Below are 18,276 nucleotides of genomic sequence, written 5' to 3' on the forward strand. Positions count from 1 at the left end.
ACTGTAAAACCCTGTGCATCAGTCTACGTCAAATAAAACATTGAAGGTAATATAACAAGCAGAACTTGTAACATTTATACTGTATATATATTTAGACTTTTAGGCAGAGGCAGTGATTTCTCAGTCTAGAAAGAGCATAATAAAGCATTTTTTTTAAATCTTTTATGTCTTGCTTATGAGGTTGCATTGGAATAGTACTTACAATGCCATCTAATGAAGAATATCACTGAAGACTAACTAAATAATAGCATAAGAATTTTGGATACATACATGCATACATACATACATACATACATACATACATACAAACAATGCATACATAACAAATACATCTGAGTGCTAAAAAGAGTGTATGTGGATCTGATCTGATTTTGCTGTCATTTTCTAATCTACTACTTTCTTCTTCTTTTTGAATTGCATTATTAAAATGAAGTTACATGCTAAACCTGATGATCATGATTTGAGATGACCCAAAGTGCATCTTGTGCTTCAATAGAACATCTGACCTAGTCACAAGATCAATGGCACATTTACTCATTTAATTAGGGAGTTAAATATTTATTATTCAAGTTACTGTACATCAAAATCATGTTTTTCTGCAGACGAACCAGACTGGGAGACCAACTAAAATCACCTTAGGCAGGTTTGAGCTGTGTTTTTTGTTTTGTTTTTTTATATCCAGAGTTAAACATTTTTGCTTATTTCCAGGTTCGAATTACATTTTGATTCCCAGTTTTTCATTTTCAGTGTGGACTTATTTGGACTTGACTCTATATCCTATAAAACATGCCATAATTTATTTATTTGTTTGCTATTTAGTTGCATAGGTTACAATAAAAGTATGCTGTATATAGTTTTCCAATGAGCACATTTCTTTATAAAACATTTAGACTTTTAAACGTGCGGAGGCTGTGATTGGCTCCGGCGAGGCCACGTGACGGACCGACGCCTCGCGCTGCAGCGGTCAGCGAGTGCAAGTGTGCGATATCAGCAGCAGCGGCTCTGTCTGGAGCTCACACTGTACATTACAGAAGCCCCCTCCTCTGGAAGACGGTGTTTCTCCCATTATGGGCGACAAGAAAAGCCCATCCAGGTATAGAAACATCTAATTTCCTCTGTCTTTTCATAAAGCATCTTGCGCGTTTGTGTACATGGAAGAGTAGCCGCGTAGTGCGGTTGAAGTCTACTTATTTTTCCTGGTCGGATTTAACGGAAAAAAAGCGCAGCCATGGCGGATACGAAGCCTTGCCTGACTCCCGGTATCCAGCTTTAGACAAAGGGAATTTAGGAAACGCCTCCTCTCTTCTTCTTTCTTCGCCTTTTTTTCAACAGATAAAGCCCTTTTATCCCTTAGGCATGCAACATCGTCAAATTGCAAGTGTTATTGTGTGTTTGTAAAGGACAGGCGTCTTCTACGACAGCACGCAGAATTAAGTGCATATGATGACACTCGCACTAATTAGGGTGCAGCATGCTATTAAAATACCCTAACCATTTCCTCTTTAAATCTTGCAGGCCAAAAAGACAAGCCAAGCCCTCTGCAGACAACGGATTTTGGGACTGTAGCGTCTGCACCTTCAAAAACAGTGCAGAGGCATTCAAATGCAGTATATGTGATGTGCGGAAAGGTACATCTACAAGGTAAAGTGACACTGCAGCTTATAAGAGGGAGTTAGGCATTCATAGCCACCATAAACACATTGCACATGCATGCATGCAGCGAGGATGTCAAAATTGATATTGAGGCTTGTTGTTGTGGATTGTGTCTTTATCCATGCTGACGTCATTTGATTCCTGTAGAATTTCAATGACACTCTAGGACAGGATCCGGCTGGTATGGAGGTGTCCTGGTCTGTGCGCAGGGCCCCATTATATGATCCTATAGGAAATGAAATGCTGCATTAAGCATCTGATTTGTTAGTGCAGCGTTGATGTTTTGTTATGCACGCTGAGCTGTTTGTTCAGTACTGTGCAAAATATGAAACACGCTGCTGTTTTCTGCAGCTTGATGTAGGCTAATGCACTGATGCTATCATATTAATGATGTTATGTGCTAGAATTTAGGGGACGATTGGCGTGCAGCCAAGATGTAGGAAAGGGGTCTGTCTGTAAAAAAAGGGAAAAAAAAGGAAAAGATATACAGGCCCATGGTGAAGAAGGAAGCATTTAAAGAATCAGCATGTGTGTACAAATTTTTTTTTTTTAGGTCACTAATCAAATAAGCAAATGTGTGGCATTGAACATGTGACCTGTTTTGTACAAAATATCAGAAACGTTAGGTTCTTTCTGGAGCATTCTCAAAAAAAGATGGACATGGACATTCTGAAATGTATTTTTTTTTTAATGCTGGCAATTCTTATAAAAAATATTGTATTATATCCTTAAAAATGCACAAATAATAATTAATTCTACAGTGGTCTCAGACGTTTAAACCCCAATATATTTGCAAAGTTTTTCATGTTTTTCAAAAGGAAATTGCTCTTGAAATTGACCGATCATGAAAGAAACACCATATCCTTTTAAGTTTTGCTCCATTACCTACATGTTTTCAGCTAAATCTTCTAGTGGGATGAATGTGGCTCTATCGCAGGTGTTATATATCTCTGCCAAAGTGACAGTCTTTTCATGTATTGTGTGTACGTTGTGAAGCACGCAGGCATCTCCTCTCGGCATAAATTGCATGCTTGAATGTTGATTTTCTAGCTTTGTTGAAGCAACAGGATCAGTCCGTGCTCTCTTGTAGAGAGGCTGTTTGATGATGCCGTTCTGCTGACTTGAATGAGTGTCGTCTACACCAGAGTAGCAACAGCTGAGGAAAATTTCCTTGCCGATACCTATAGCCGATTATTCAGAATGATATCTGCCGATACTGATTTAGATAGTTTAATTTTCTCAAAGAGTTGGTTCACCAAAAAATGAAAATGACCCCATAATTTACTCCCCCTCAAGGTGTATATGACTTTCTTCTTTCATCCAAACACAATTGGAGTTATATTCAAAATGATCCTGGCTCTTCCCAACTTTATAATGGGAGAGTGAATGGTAACTTTTGAAGCCCAAAAAAGTGCATCCATCCATCATAAAAGTAATCCATACGACTACAGTGGGTTAATAAATGCCTTCTGAAGCGAAGCGATGCGTTTTTGTACAGAAAATATCCATATTTATAACTTTATTAACTATATTTACTGGCTTCTGGTAACAGCCGTACGTGATTCTAGTTCCGGCGTAAGAGTGACCTCTGACCCAACGCATGATGTATGATGCAGGAGTAGCGTGGTGTTTTGTTTTGCTCTATCCTCTGTGCTTCCACGTTCGTCAATACGTCATGTGTCAGGTTAGGGGTCACTCTCCTGCTGCAAATCGATGCATACGGCCGTCTGATTATTATTTATGATGGATGGATGCATTTTTTGGGGCTTCAAAATCTCACCCCCCCCCCATTCACTACCATTATAAAGCTTGAAAGAGCCAGGATCTTTTTTAATATAACTACGATTGTGTTCGTCTGAAAGAAGAATGTCATATACACCTAGGATGGCTTGAGGGTGAGTAAATCATGGGATGATTTTCATTATTGGGTGAACAATCCCTTTAAGTGACATTATCCACAAGCTGTTTTGTTGATGTCTTTCCACGGTTGAAACACTGATTGAGCGATTACATGAGGCTGAGGCATGATACATTTTGGTAAGTTGTACTGTATATTTCAACATGCCTTTTGATGTTCATGCATGTTTTTTTTGTGCTATAACATGTATTGAAGAGGAAGAGAAGACTCGCGCTCCGGACACTACAGCAATCTGTCACCACACATTTAAGAGCGTGAAAACACCATTTATTGTTTCAATTTCGTGATAATATGGACAGAATTGAAAAGCTGAGACTTTGTTTTTATCAGAAGTAACAAAGCACAAAGCTCTTTGCGATTATTAGATGGGAGGCGCACTACAAATAATATTTGCTGTGGCAAAAACCGTGGAGCTGGTAACCCTGGCTTGAACTACAGGTGATTCATAGGGTAAAATAGAGCCTGCTTTATGTCGCTATTGTTATTGTCACGTTAACTTAGGCCCTAGATTCAACACGATATTTTACACACACACACACACACACACACACACACACACACACACACACACACACACACACACACACACACACACACACACACACACACACACACACACACACACACACACACACACACACACACACACACACACATTCTTGCACATCTATCTTTATGAGGACATTCATTGACACAATGCAATCTCTAGGCGCTTACCCTAACCTTACCCATCACAACTAAGTGCCTAACCCGAACCCTGACCCTAAACCTACCCTTAACCTAATTATAACCTTACCTCTAAAACCAAGTCTTGACCCTCAAACAGGCCTTTAAAGGGCTCTCAGAAAGTGAGGACCGGTCAAAATGTCCTCACTTTACTCTCTTTGTCCTCACTCCAATGGTCTAAAACTCAAACTGGTCCTCACAAAGATAGTTGTACAAGTACACACACACACACACACACACGTACACACACACACACACACGTACACACACGTACACACACGTACACACACGTACACACACGTACACACACACACACACACACACACACACACACACACACACACACACACACACACACACACACACACACACACACACACACAGTATGATTTGCAGTCTGACGTGTTTTTCCACCTCCTTATGATTGACAGGATATCATTGGCTGTTTTTAAACAGGTGGCCAAAAATTATTGGCTGATACATCTGTGCATTCCTAGTACCACACAGAAACCCAGTATTGTGCTGTAGAGTGGACCACACACCTATAATAATGCAAAAAATGGTCAAAGTAGTTTTTCAGTTGTCAAACTTTGCAATGGGGATTTTGGCAAAATTCAAAACTGTGATATAACGCCATAATCACAGTTAATTGCTGGTGGTGGTGGTGGTGGGGTGGGGTGGGGTGGGGTGGTGGGATGCAATGTCTAGGTCTTATAAAAAGGGGTTATGTTAATGTTTAGGACGTTGCAGCAAAGAGAATATTTTTATTTGGATTTATTTAGCAGAATGAACTTCTTTGTTCTTTTAATGAGATTAGGGAATGGAGGTAATGTGCTGTCAGTATGAAGTTAAATCTGGAGCAGGTAATATAATTAGAGCATCATAGAGAGCCGCCAATCAATGACATGAACTGCCAGCGGGGTATTATTAACTCAGATCCATGAATATTTACTGTGATTCTCTCTGAAACTCACTCTTTTTTTTTTTTCAGAGAGATAATGTTTCCAGTAGACACCCCTCACTCATACCCTTAAAGCAAACTTGGTTGCCTAGAATTGATCTCTTAATGCTCTAATATAGTATTGAGAAAATAGAGACATGAAACTTCAGGTGTTGTAATTATGGATTATGGGCTGGATTTACCTCATATTGTGACATAGGCAAAAGCTACTTTTGGGCCCCCTCACACCGTATGACCAAAACCGCTACTTTTAAAGGAAATAAGTGGGAAAAACACTTCTTTTTTTAAAATAATTAAACACTGATTGTCAAATTTGATATTGTGGCTTTATATATGATCATATACTTGCATGTGTCATTATTATATTATTAACACTTTACCAAAATCAAGCTCAAATGAAGTGTTTTTCCAGTGAATGTGTTTTGTTTTTTTGTCATTAGATCGGCTGCATCGGAGGCAGTCAGTCCATCGCATCACGTTTTCATCAGCTTAAAGTTATGAAGGTTATTATAGCTGTAGCTTTGTGGGCGCTCGTTTTTACCCCTCTGGTTTTCTGTTGTTAATTTGTCTGTCATTTGGCCAAAATCTCACATTATAATGTATCGCTACACACAGGCTGTTTTGGCTGTGACTCGAGGACAAATGCAAGACGCTCTCATCCACTCCTCAAATACATAAAAGATTACCATTTAGTATAGTGTTTCCTGACTAAAGAAAACGCTGTATTTATTCAGAGAATAAGCAGAGACGCTCCAAACTGCTTGTCGCACTTCATTCAGGATAGAGATGGGGCGGAGTTATGAGGTTTGACTGACAGTTTGAGGAGGCAATGGAGAGTTTTGTCACAAGCTATTTTTAATACTTTTCAGTGATTAAATATTTGCAAAACCCACTGGCAGATGTAAAGGGTGACCATAGTAATGATTTATGTTAAAAAAAAAATATATATATATATTTTTTTTATTAATTTATAGGTTAGGGTTAGGGGTTAGGGTTAAGTTATTGTCTTACATAGTTTTAGCATTAGAGTGAAAAAATAATAATAATTAAAAAATATAATTTCTTCTCCTGGGCCCCCCCTGGCTTAGAATGCCTATACATAAATCCGGCCCTTGATATATCAGCCAAGTCATTGCCATTTTGAGACTATTTGCTTTGGTCAATAGCATGCCATTTTTCCAAACAGAGTTGCTTCCATCAGTTCTTATATATTGACAGCCTTTAACAATAGATAATTCACATTTTGCAATATGTTGTAATATTTTCAAATATTTTAAAGCTTTTTAAATTATACACTACTGGTCAAAAGTTTGGGGCCGGTAAGATTTTTTTTTTTATGGAGACCGAAAAAGAAACGTAAAACAGTGATATTGTAAAATAGTATTACAATTTAAAATGTGTTTTCTATTTGAATACATTTTAAAATGTAATTTATTCCTGTGATTTAAAGCTGAATTTTCAGCATCATTACTCCAGTCTTCAGTGTCACATGATCCTTCAGAAATCATTCTGATATGATGATTTGATGCTCAAGAAACATTTGATTATTATCAATGTTGAAAACCGTTGTGCTGCTTCATATTTTAGTAGAAACCACAAAACTTTTTTCTTTGATGAATATAAATTTGAAAAGAACAACATTTCTTCAGTCTCCCATGTCTTTACTGTCATGATTTAATGCATCTTTACTGAATAAAGGTGTTAAGTTCTTTCAAAAAATATCTTGCTGACCCCAAACTTTTAAAGAGGGGTGTCTTATTGATTCATTTAACATTTTTAGGGTCATTATAATTCCCATACATCCATTTAATAGTTTTCATGATTTTACAAATAAAGGACAAGTTCGGTATTTTACACATAAAGCCCTGTTTACAGATCGTTTCTGATGAAATAGAACGGTTAAAATTAAAATTTGGACAGATGCTGCTGTCCCAAGAATTTTAGGTTTCTTTCGCTTCCCCCCCCCCCACCTCCAGAATGGGTGTATAGGTGCACTGGAACAATCCTTCCTAATACGCATTAAACTTTCGTTTACAAAGACGTGAAACTCACCGAGTGGTCAGGGGTGTTCACTGATATGCTCACACAAAAATCGCTGCAAAAGATGCTTTCCAACAGGTTTTATCGTAGTTTTTGTCTCCTCCATTGACTTGTATTGGATGTGATGTGAGGTACGGTATTACTCCGCGCGGAAACTGAAATGGGGTTTTCTTCTTCTTCTTGTGTTTTTTTTTTTACGGCGGATCGCAAACTGAAATGCCAGTGGTTTGCTTGCAAAGGTGCATTATAGCCACCAACTGGGCTGGAGTGTCTATTATTCAAGCTCTCAACGGAAGAATGTACGGATGTGAGACGTTTGGAAAAATAGGTCCACAGTTTTACAACGAATGGTAAAACACCTGTTGGAAAGCATATTTTGCAGCGATTTTTGTGTGAACATATCAGTGAACACCCCTGACCACTCGGTGAGTTTCACGTCTTTGTAAACGAAAGTTTAATGCGTATTAGGAAGGACTGTTCCAGTGCACCTATACACCCATTCTGGAGGTTTTGGGGAACGCGAAAGAAACCTAAAATTCTCGGGACAGCAGCATTTGTCCAAATTTTAATCTTAACAGTTCTATTTCATCAGAAACGATCTGTAAACAGGGCTTTAAGTGTAAAATACCGAACTTGTCCTTTAAAACGAATATGGAAACTAGTAGTACTTAGTACGTGTGTCCAAAATGAACTGAACATATTAGTATAAATGTAGGTAAAATGGGACATGTTAGGTTTTGTATTTAACATTTCATTTAGCATTTCTTTTGCATACCATTTCTAAAATGGTGTCGTGTGAGGGTTGTCTGGCATCATATTTTAAAACGCCAGTGGCAAAGTAGCAGAAACGGTCCCACTTTACCTGAGTTCATCCTGTCCTGCTCCCTATATATTGGCATAGCACTTGATTTCTGGTAACATTATCTTTTCCAGAAAACCTAGGATAAACTCTCAACTCGTGGCACAGCAGGTCGCTCAACAGTGCGCCGCCCCACCCCCAGCCAAGAAAGAAAGAAGGGAAAGGACAGACAGACACCTGCCTGACGACGACCACTTCGACATGGACAACTCCGACTCAGATAGACTCAGCAGTCTCCACCCTGACTCCGACCATCCCGAGAGATTAGGTCTGGATGGAGTTCAGCTTGAACGTGGACATTCTCAAAAGGATCGGAGACAGGAACGCGGGCTGGACAAACCGCAAATGCTCGATACAGACAGGGGGCCTGAGCGAACAGGACTGACCCCAAACCTGCTGCAGCAGCAGCAACAACAGCAGCAGCAGCAGCAGCAGCAGCAGCAGCACAACAGAACAGACAGAGAGCACACGGACAGAGCAATGCTGGAAAAACTTCAGCCTCACAGAGAGCACATGGATAAGGATCATCCGCACACGGCAGACTCTGGAATGCAGCCCGCAGAGAGGATGGGTGCAGAGAGAGAGGAAATCAAAAAAGGGAAAATAGAGCGAGCCATGGTGGAGAAACACAAAGAGAGACATAAAAGCCTGACGCCCAGTAAAAAACCCACTGCTAAGAAGATAAAGTGAGTGGTGTTATGCAACCATGCTCCGCAAATAGTCTTTTATGGCCCTGGTTTGATCCAGTCAGATTAGGGCTGCACAATTAATTGCAATTAACATGAAATCTCGTTTAAACCGATTTGGCTTATTGCGATTATGAAATCTTTTTCATTTTTTTTGTTCTTATTTTTTTATGTGCAGCTTGTCAGTGAAGTACGGCTCTGTGATCAGTAGGAAATGCTGCTCCATCTGAAAGCACTGCGAGTTTGAGTCGTTTATAACGTTTATAACATCTTTCCAAACATGAAGCATTTATGAACTTCTTGTCCACCAAAAGTCAACATTTAATAACATGTTTTTACTCCAAACTCACTTCATAATGACAGTTGAGCTCATCCTTTTGTGAGATGATGTGGCTTCTTAGACAGAATAAGGCAGTGGTGTGTTTATTAGTCATGTTTAATCAATCAAAGCATTTCAATCTTCTGTTTATTCAGCTACAGCGATAGTAAGCCCATGAATGATGTGCATTGTCTACTTCTGCGGGGCATATTTGGCGTGTCTGCGTGAGAGCGCCCTCTGGCTTTCAGATGGAGCAGTATTTACTACTGATCACAGAGCCGTGCTTCACTGACAAGCTGCACATTAAATAATCGCATCCTTTGCCAAATCGCTTGTGGTTTCATTCCGATTAATCGTGCAGCAGTAAATCAGATATTGGTATAAGGGCTGTCAAAGACAAACACATGCAACTAATTCATGATGTCAATTTCTTCTAAACCTGTTGACACGTTGTCAATTTTACATTAGGGTGCAACAGTCGGGTTCCAGAAGTAAAAATCCCATTCATTTCGAACTGATTTTTGACGATAACCATTGAAGATACAACGACTACTGTGAGCTACACGTTCGTTAATCGATGGTATATTTGTTGAAGCCATCAGCCTGCATTATTTCAACTTATTTTTAAATAATAATGTTTAAAGGTTGGGTAGGCAATTTTGGAGAGGATAGCAATAGCAAGCTAGCTTTGAAAGTATAAGATCCCTTCAGAGAGTCTCCAAAGCCTCACCTCCTCTACAGTACATGAATGTGCACAATTTCGGCGTTGATGGTGTTGCCAGAGAAACTCATAAGAGTCAGGTGAATCAGGTAGAACATTACAGGTTGCTATCTTGTGCTATTATGTTTACGACATGGTGTGAACGCAGCATAAGCTCATTGTTTTGGTTCAGGAGGAACTGTAAGGTGGCTGGTGTTTGTTTGTGGTGCTTGGTGACTGTCTGTCTACAACTCTGCATATCCTCATGTAATGAGGATGATGTGTGATGTCTGCGTGAGTAGGTGCGCGGAGGTATGGAAATGCATATATTAACAGGCAGATAGAACATCATATAATTGCTTTCAGACTGAATTGATTGGACAAATTGATTGGCAATGATTGGACAAACATTATTTTGGTCCTGAGACTTCCACAGAAGATACATATAATTTTTTTTTTTATATATATATATTTAGACTGCTTCTATTATTGATTGCTATCAGGATGTGAAGAGAGTTTAAACCAGAATAACAAAGTGTAATTTTTTTTTGCCTACCCTACCTTTAACGGGAATTCCTGGTGAAAAACTACATTACCCATGATTCTGCAGTGAATCTCCACCAATCAGAAACAAAACAAGCACACTTAACGGCCGCCCACTCCCATGAAGCACCATGGATGACATAATGGAATCTCCCTAAGATTGAATTTTTAATTTGTCATTGGCAGTGCTCTTTCGAGTCAAGCCATCTTTATTTATATAGCGTTTTATGCGATAGAGATTGTTTCAAAGCAGCTTTGCAGTGATAACAGGAAAATTATTCAATGATGCAGTTCATTTCGGCTGTACAGCAGCTCTAAAAGAAAATAGTGTCATCGTTCAGCTGATGTTGATTCGGTTCCGTTATAAAGATCATCAATTATTAAATTAGTTAATTTTATATATATATAGAGCAGTTCTGCAGAAAACAGTGATGTCATCGTCCAGCTCAGTTCAGTTCTCATGCAACAGTGTCAGTACAGTAATATTGTTGAATATTAAGTGTCCTCCACTAAGCAAGCCAGATGCGACAGTGGCAAGGAACCCAAACTCCATAAGATGACAGAATGGAGAAAATAAACTTTGGGAGAAACCAGGCTCAGTCGTGGGGCACGTTTTACCCCATTTTAAAATACTTTTTTGCTTCAAATCAAAGTTTGTAATGTTGGGATTCACCTTGTAGCTGGTTGGTTTGGTTCATGGCTTATAACGCTTTAAAAAATCCAGATGGGAAAAAAAAATGCTTCCGGAACCAAGGCCGCTGCAAAAGTGGGCGGACACTGTTGCGCTCTATAATGGTTTCATTCTGTTTTGTCTTCTTTCTATTCAGGGCTGATTGAAACAGGAGCAGTACAAGTATTGTACAAAAATATTCATTTTTTGGACACTTGACTCATGTACTGTGCGGGTGATATTTAAATGCTAAGCTTAAATGAGACAAGCACCCATTTTTGTAATGTTCCTCATTTGTAAGTCGCTTTGGATGAAAGCATTTGCTAAATGAATAAATGCAAAAGTTAATGAAAACACGAATGGAGGACTGCAGGCCAGCTACAAAAACGTGTTAACACTTGAGTCTAGGAAGTGTGGGAATAATTGAATGGTAATAGTTTACTAATGCATATTGTAACTTTACAGGCCCAAACTCATTCAGAAAGGTCCAGCTGGGGAAAGTAACGGCATGAAGGCTGGGAAGTCTGTCACGAAGAATAACAAATCTATAATTTCTCGGTAAGTTCAAAACTGATCTGATCTTAAACAGTTTTCTTAAAGTCGGCATGAATTGGTATGAATGAATCTATCCATCCATTCAATAACCAATGGATAGAGCCAAGTCTCCCTCCCCGTCACCCTACTTTTTTTTTTATTTTATTATTTTTTTTTTTTATAATGCCGTTAAACTTGGATGTTCATCACGATACGTAAAAAAAAAAGCTTTGTTGTTACTTCAATTACACTGACTTTAAGGCAGGTTTCTACCTGCATTATTCGAGTATTCTTGATTCCTACTAAAGACTTCACATTGAGTTTAAACTGTTACTGCTTTGAGTTATTAAGGGGAAATCCAATGAGCGGCTAATAGTCTTTTCCATTGCATAATCCATGGGCTCTTTAACTTGCCTGCAATGTAGACCGCTAAACCTGGATTATCATATATGCAGAACTTTGGGATGAATGACACATTTAAATATACACTCCGTAATGAAAGTTTCAGTTTAAAGTACTTTTAGTGTACACTTATACAAAGTATATTTGTATAGCCATATTAGTGGCCTAGAAAAAGCTGTTTTATTGTGCAGAAGAGAGTCCAACCCTTATAAAGGGTGTTATCACATGACCAGCTAAATAATACTCTCTTTATCCTCTTATTAAAAGACTGAATTAATTATTGGTTGCAAAAACATTTACTTTTGCATACACTTTGGAATGGCTGCCAATGGTTTTTGGAAAGACAGTTTTTGTGCAAATATTGCATTCGCTGCCAAAACAATCAAAAAACTGCTCGTCACACCTTTAAACGATGCTAACTTGCTCTATATTTAAATGGATAGTTCAAACGAAAATGAAAGATCTGTCATTAATTACTGTTTTTCCAAACCCGTAAGACTTTCATTCATCTTCAAAACACAAATGTAAATATCTTTCATGAAACCTGGGGGATTTTTGTCACTCCATTGTCCATTCCACCAAAACTTTGACACTTCAAAAAATGAAAGAAACGCATATAGAGCACATCAAATATTGTAAATGTAGGGTCAAACGCACTTGCTTGATGCGAGGGAACAAACCTCATTGGTTGCAAGCATGTTTGGGCTTACATTTACAATATTTGTTTATGTGTGGATGAAAGCCTAAACTAAATCTGTTCATCGTGCAAGTGATCGTGTCTCTTCGATTCATATGGATTACTTTTACAATGTTTTTTTTTTAACTTCATGATGTTTGAAAGTTTTGGTTGTGTGAACTTCCAATGGAGGGACAGAAATCTCTCAGATTTCATTAAAATATCTTTATTGGTGTTTCGAAGATTAATAAGAGCATTAGGTTTGGAACCAGTATTATTTTAGGGTTTTTTGTATGTGTTTTTGTCATTTTTATTATTTTTTCCCCCTCTTTTTTTTTAAATGTCTATAGTGTTTTTATTGTTTTTTTTTATTTCAGTTTTTAAAGTTTAACTAATGGAAAATGAGAAATGATGCCTTGACAACTAGCTGAAATAAATGTTGAATATTTTTTTGAAATAAATGTTTACTGAAATAAAATATATATAAAGTAATGTAAATGTTTTTTTTTTATTGTTTTAATTTGAGTTAACTATAATCAGTGTTGGTTAAGTTAGAGGGATGCACCATATCGATATAGGCTGATATGTTTATGTATTTTTATGTTATATTGTTATCGGTCCGATAAGAACATTTGGTCAATATCTTGAAGCCGATTAATAATGGATTATTTCCTTCATTTGAGACACTTCAGATGCGCACTGTTTGCCATTATGGTTTTAATTGCTTGAAATGATTAGAATTATTTATTTTTTTTTGGTAAGGAAAGTTGGCCATAGGAGTGTAAAATTAAACGTACACTAGTTCAAACTAGGCTACTGTACTTTTTATGTTTGATTCATGTTGAAGTGCTTGGGACTTCTGTTTTTGTAATCGTGCTCCCAAAAATTATATAAAAATTTGGATTTAGATTTATCGGCCAATATATCGGTTGTCGGGTTTCAAATGTAAAGAATTATCAGTTATCGATATCGGCCAACATTTTCATATCTGTGCATCCCTAGTAAGTTACTCTAATAAAAGTTATTAATTACTAGCTTCTAATTATATCTTCAACAGTGTAATCTGATTACTGTACTAATTACTCTTTCTAAAAAGGTTTGAAGATGATATACATGAAACTGCTCTTTTAAATAAATAATATAAAATTGCATTTTATACATTCTAAAATTAAATGTTAAATGTTGATGTAAAATCCACTTTTGTTTTATATAGAATTGTTCTATAGTCTATACAGTATCTAATGCAATTACATCAGAAGTAACTGTAATTAAATGACAAAAAAATTAAGAGTAATCCCTTACCTTACTTTTTCAAGTGAAAAGTAATTAGATTGCAGTAATTAATAACTTAGTAATGCATTACACCCAACACTGACAATAATAACCCTGTTAATAACAACATGAGGGCGAGTAAACGATGACAGAATTTATTTTACTGGGAAATTACCCTTTAATATTGAACACTACAGTTTTATATCGTACCAGGCATACTATATATATATATATATATATACACACACACACACACACACTACACATTTATTTCTATGTATGTATATATGTGTGTGTGTATATATATATATATATATATATATATGTGTGTATGTATATGTATGTATGTGTGATATAAATATCTAAATATAAATAAAGATGTATTTTAATACATGTGTAATTCCTTCTTGCTCTGTTTTTCTGTTGCTCTTCAGACCTAAACTGAAGAACATAGACAGGAGCTCGGCTCAGCAGCTCGCTATTACAGTGGGCAATGTGACTGTCATCATCACAGACTTTAAGGAGAAGACTCGCTCCTCCTCCACCTCCTCCTCCACGGTCACCTCCAGTGCTGGCTCTGAGCAGCAGCACCTGAGCTCCAGCTCGGAGAGCACAGACAAGGGGTCGTCCCGCGCCTCCACGCCAAGAAGAGACCACTCCTCTGGGCAGAACGAGACCCTGTGAAGGGGAAGCGATTCAGATACGCCAATCTCACTGGACGAGGCCTGGAGCTCCTACACTCGTAACTGTACATGGAAGAGGGATCTTTCCAACCCATTCAGACAATGTCCATCTTGACACACCGGCAGAAACGTACCTGTCGAAAACCCTCGTGGAGCACCCTGTAGATTGATGTGTTGATGTTCACGTGAGTCACTGTCACGCCGAGACCCACTGTATATTCTGTGCCCTACTCCTACCAGATATAATCCATGTTTGTGCACCACGGAAATCAGCGCTCCCAAGTTTGCATTATTATTGTTCATTGTCATTAAATCGTGCAGACTTTGTGTTTAGAACGTAGATTCGTTTATGCTAAATGTACAGTATCTGAGCTCATTTCTTCATTTCTCAGACAGCTCCGAGTCAACGATCCGTTTCTGCAGCTGTTTGTAAAACGCGAGTTCTCGACAATAAGATCACGCTTGACCACCGTGTACAGGGAGATTTGTTCCCTTATTATTTCATATGACAAACTCTTGTGTGTTTACATGGTGGAAACACAAACTGTGATTATGTGAGTTTACAGTATTATTATAAATGCAAGGCCAATTTTGAAATCCATACGGTGTACCATGTAGACATGTTTTGTGGTTCACAAGATGATAAGAGAGTATTTAGAATATCGGTCTTTATCTTTCTCTGTTTTTAGACTTTAAACCTTTGAATATTTCTTGTAAAATTATATTGAGATTCACAGGACTGTCTATTATTCATCTTCATGGCAAAGACGCTCAGAAAGTGTGAAGAATGAAACTGGCAGTTGTTGGAATATGAAGCAGCTTATCTATTTGTGAGATTTCATACAGTATATTTACGGTTTACCAAGATCTCTACTGAAAATTGATCACTGATTAACTCCCAATATAGCATTATGTTGTAAAAATTGGCTTCTTCTCGCCCATAAGGACATTTTGCACAGGTTTACACTCATTCTGACCTTTGTTAAAAATCTAGAAGCTAATGAAGTTAATAAAAACCTTCTCAAACTCATTGAGGTCTCCAAACATTTTGGGCATTTTGATGTGATGGTTAACTTTTTCCACAAGCGGTTATATTCTTGTATAGTAACCAATGTTTACTGTGCTAAAGTCAGCATGAAATGGAAATTTGCCCTATCTATTCTAAATGTGTGTTGTGGATCTTATTGTGAATGATTTATCTGTGCATATCTTTCATTTATAAAAAAAAACTTTTTTTTTCTCTTAATTTTGAATCAAAATGTCATAACTGTACCCTCTGATGAAGTGACAGACTTCTCTCTATGCAGGACTTTCCTAATCATTTAGTCGTTTGTCTCCACTTTTGAGAGCAATTGCAACATCTCAACATCCAATCAACAACAGATGCACAGAAGAACCAAGTCAGATGTACGTCACAATACTGGGGGAAAAAGATCTGTCCTTCCATTTCATTGTGACTTTAAGATGGGTGCTCATAATCCCACAAGCCCTTTCACTAGTTCATTGATTAATTGTTTATTGCAATTTTGATGTAATAGAGTTCTATACTCATCCAATATTGCTTGCATTTGATGCATACTAAATGTATAGCTGCAGTCCGTAACTTTTTGTGTTCAAAATGTATATAATGAGCGAGTACATCATGAATCCATTTTCCAAACCGTGTTTTTGTCTTATCCTGAATCACTACGGTACACCTATAATAAGTGTTTATATTGGGACTGTTTTAGACTGGTCGGGGCGGCACCGCTGCGGAGTATCCCAGTACTTGTGTGACTGGTCATAGACATAAACAGAGAAGTAGTTCCGGCTATAATGTTCTTCCACTCGACTCATGCAGTTCTGTTTATTAACCAGCTTTAATCATTTAGCCTTTATTTTAGATAAATTGACTTAATTCCCCCAAGTGAAATATACTTAATGATCATTTGTTTAAATGTTGATGTTTAGGCATATGTACATGACCCCACTGCCTGAATCAAGAGATCCATTGAATCTACCTACATGTTTAGCAAACCTGCGCAGCTTAATTTAGAAAAGTAAGACATTCTTGTCTTGTTGTTTCTGAAATTCCTTCCCCCTAATCCTTTAACTTGAAGGGCATACAAAGGATGTTGATACAGTAACATGTCTTATCCACCATCTGGTGTCTGTGTTTTGGAACATAATTTAGTTAGTTTCTAGCTGATTTAAACTGGTCGTTAGCAGCTCCAAAAAACTACCTTAAAGTCAGCATGAAATGTAAGTTGCGATAGTTTTGTTCCCTATTGTGACATTTGTCTGAGTGAAACAGCTTCTCGAGCAAGAAAAAAATGTGAGGGACTTGATTTTTTTCTATCAGAAATTGATTGGATGGTTGTGGTTTGCTATTGGTGGATCTCATGTGAGTGACAGGTTGTCCCACCCTCATGCCAGTGTCATCAGAGAAGAGAAGAGATGTTGCTGCAATGTGATACTGCAATATTCCATAAAAAATAAGATTTGTCAATATTGATCTCATGGTGACTTTAATCTGGCCAGAGCAGCAAACTGGTTTGGTGTTGTTTTAGTATTATTTACAAACTATTCATATTTAAATTAGTTTTCAGTTTTAATTTAATTTAATTTTTATTTTTTAGTTATTTTGTTGTTTGCTTTTGTCATTTAATAATAATAATAATAAAAAAAAAATACATTTCATTTCAGCTTTTACAAATTTTATATTTATTAGGTTTGTAATTGTAGTGCTTCAATTTAAATTTAGACACCAAGATGACATTATCTTAACTCAATTTCACGAATCTAATCCCTAGTTTGCATTTAAGAATTTTAAGTTTTTCATGTAATATTTATATTAGGCTATATTTTATTTTATTTTGGTTTTATTTACATTTTTAGTTAAACTGTTTTTTGATGGTCCAAGATGCTCAAATAACTATCACCACCAAACGGACAAGCTAGAAATCAGCTACCAGTTTATGATTGCTCTTTCATCAGGGTTTTTTAAAATTAAACCAGTTATTTAAAGGGATATAGTTCACCCAAAAATGAAAATCCTGTCATCATCGGAGGGGTCCAAGACAAGACACTACTTTTGTCGCACTTGAAACACACACACACACACATTAATGTTTTTAATGGATTCGAGGAGATCTGATGTATTGGTTTTATATCTATCTATAAATTACAGAAACGTCTGTCTGTCTGTCTGTCTGTCTGTCTGTCTGTCTGTGTGTGTGTCTGTTCCTCGCATATCTCTCGAACCGTTAGTCCGATTGATTTCAAACTCGACGGGTGTCTCGCCACGGGCACGAGTAAGTGCAGTGCCAAGTTTGACATTGTTTGGATGAGAAATGCAAAAGGTATCGTTAAATATATCATTTTTAAAAGGTTGTGGTTTAAAAATAAACATTCTGACATTAGAGGGTTGTATCGGTCAAAGAAGCCCCAAGAAGGTTGTGGTTTAAAAATAAACATTCTGACATAAACACTCAGTCAGCTACACTGTTTACTTCTGAATATTATAGTTTGGTTCCAGAACGTGATAAATCCATCTATCTATAAATTACAGAAACGTCCGTCTGTCTGTCTGTGTGTTATTCGCATATCTCTCGAATGTGAGAGAACCACTAAATGTGTGAAAACCACTATTTTC

The 18,276-nt window shown here is 37.3% G+C and overlaps 1 protein-coding gene across 1 annotated transcript; it reads left to right on the plus strand.

Annotated features, from left to right (window-relative positions):
- Positions 1–953: 953 nt before the first annotated feature.
- Positions 954–15,672, plus strand: rybpa (RING1 and YY1 binding protein a). Its single transcript, XM_079850122.1, has 5 exons — positions 954–1,093; positions 1,516–1,641; positions 8,232–8,843; positions 11,541–11,633; positions 14,394–15,672. Exons 1-5 carry the CDS (start codon positions 1,068–1,070, stop codon positions 14,641–14,643), a joined length of 1,107 nt encoding a protein of 368 aa, XP_079706248.1. The 5' UTR covers positions 954–1,067; the 3' UTR covers positions 14,644–15,672.
- Positions 15,673–18,276: the final 2,604 nt, after the last annotated feature.

The sequence above is a fragment of the Squalius cephalus genome (assembly GCF_949319135.1).
Source record: "Squalius cephalus genome assembly, chromosome: 18".
NCBI classification, from domain to species: Eukaryota; Metazoa; Chordata; class Actinopteri; order Cypriniformes; family Leuciscidae; genus Squalius; species Squalius cephalus.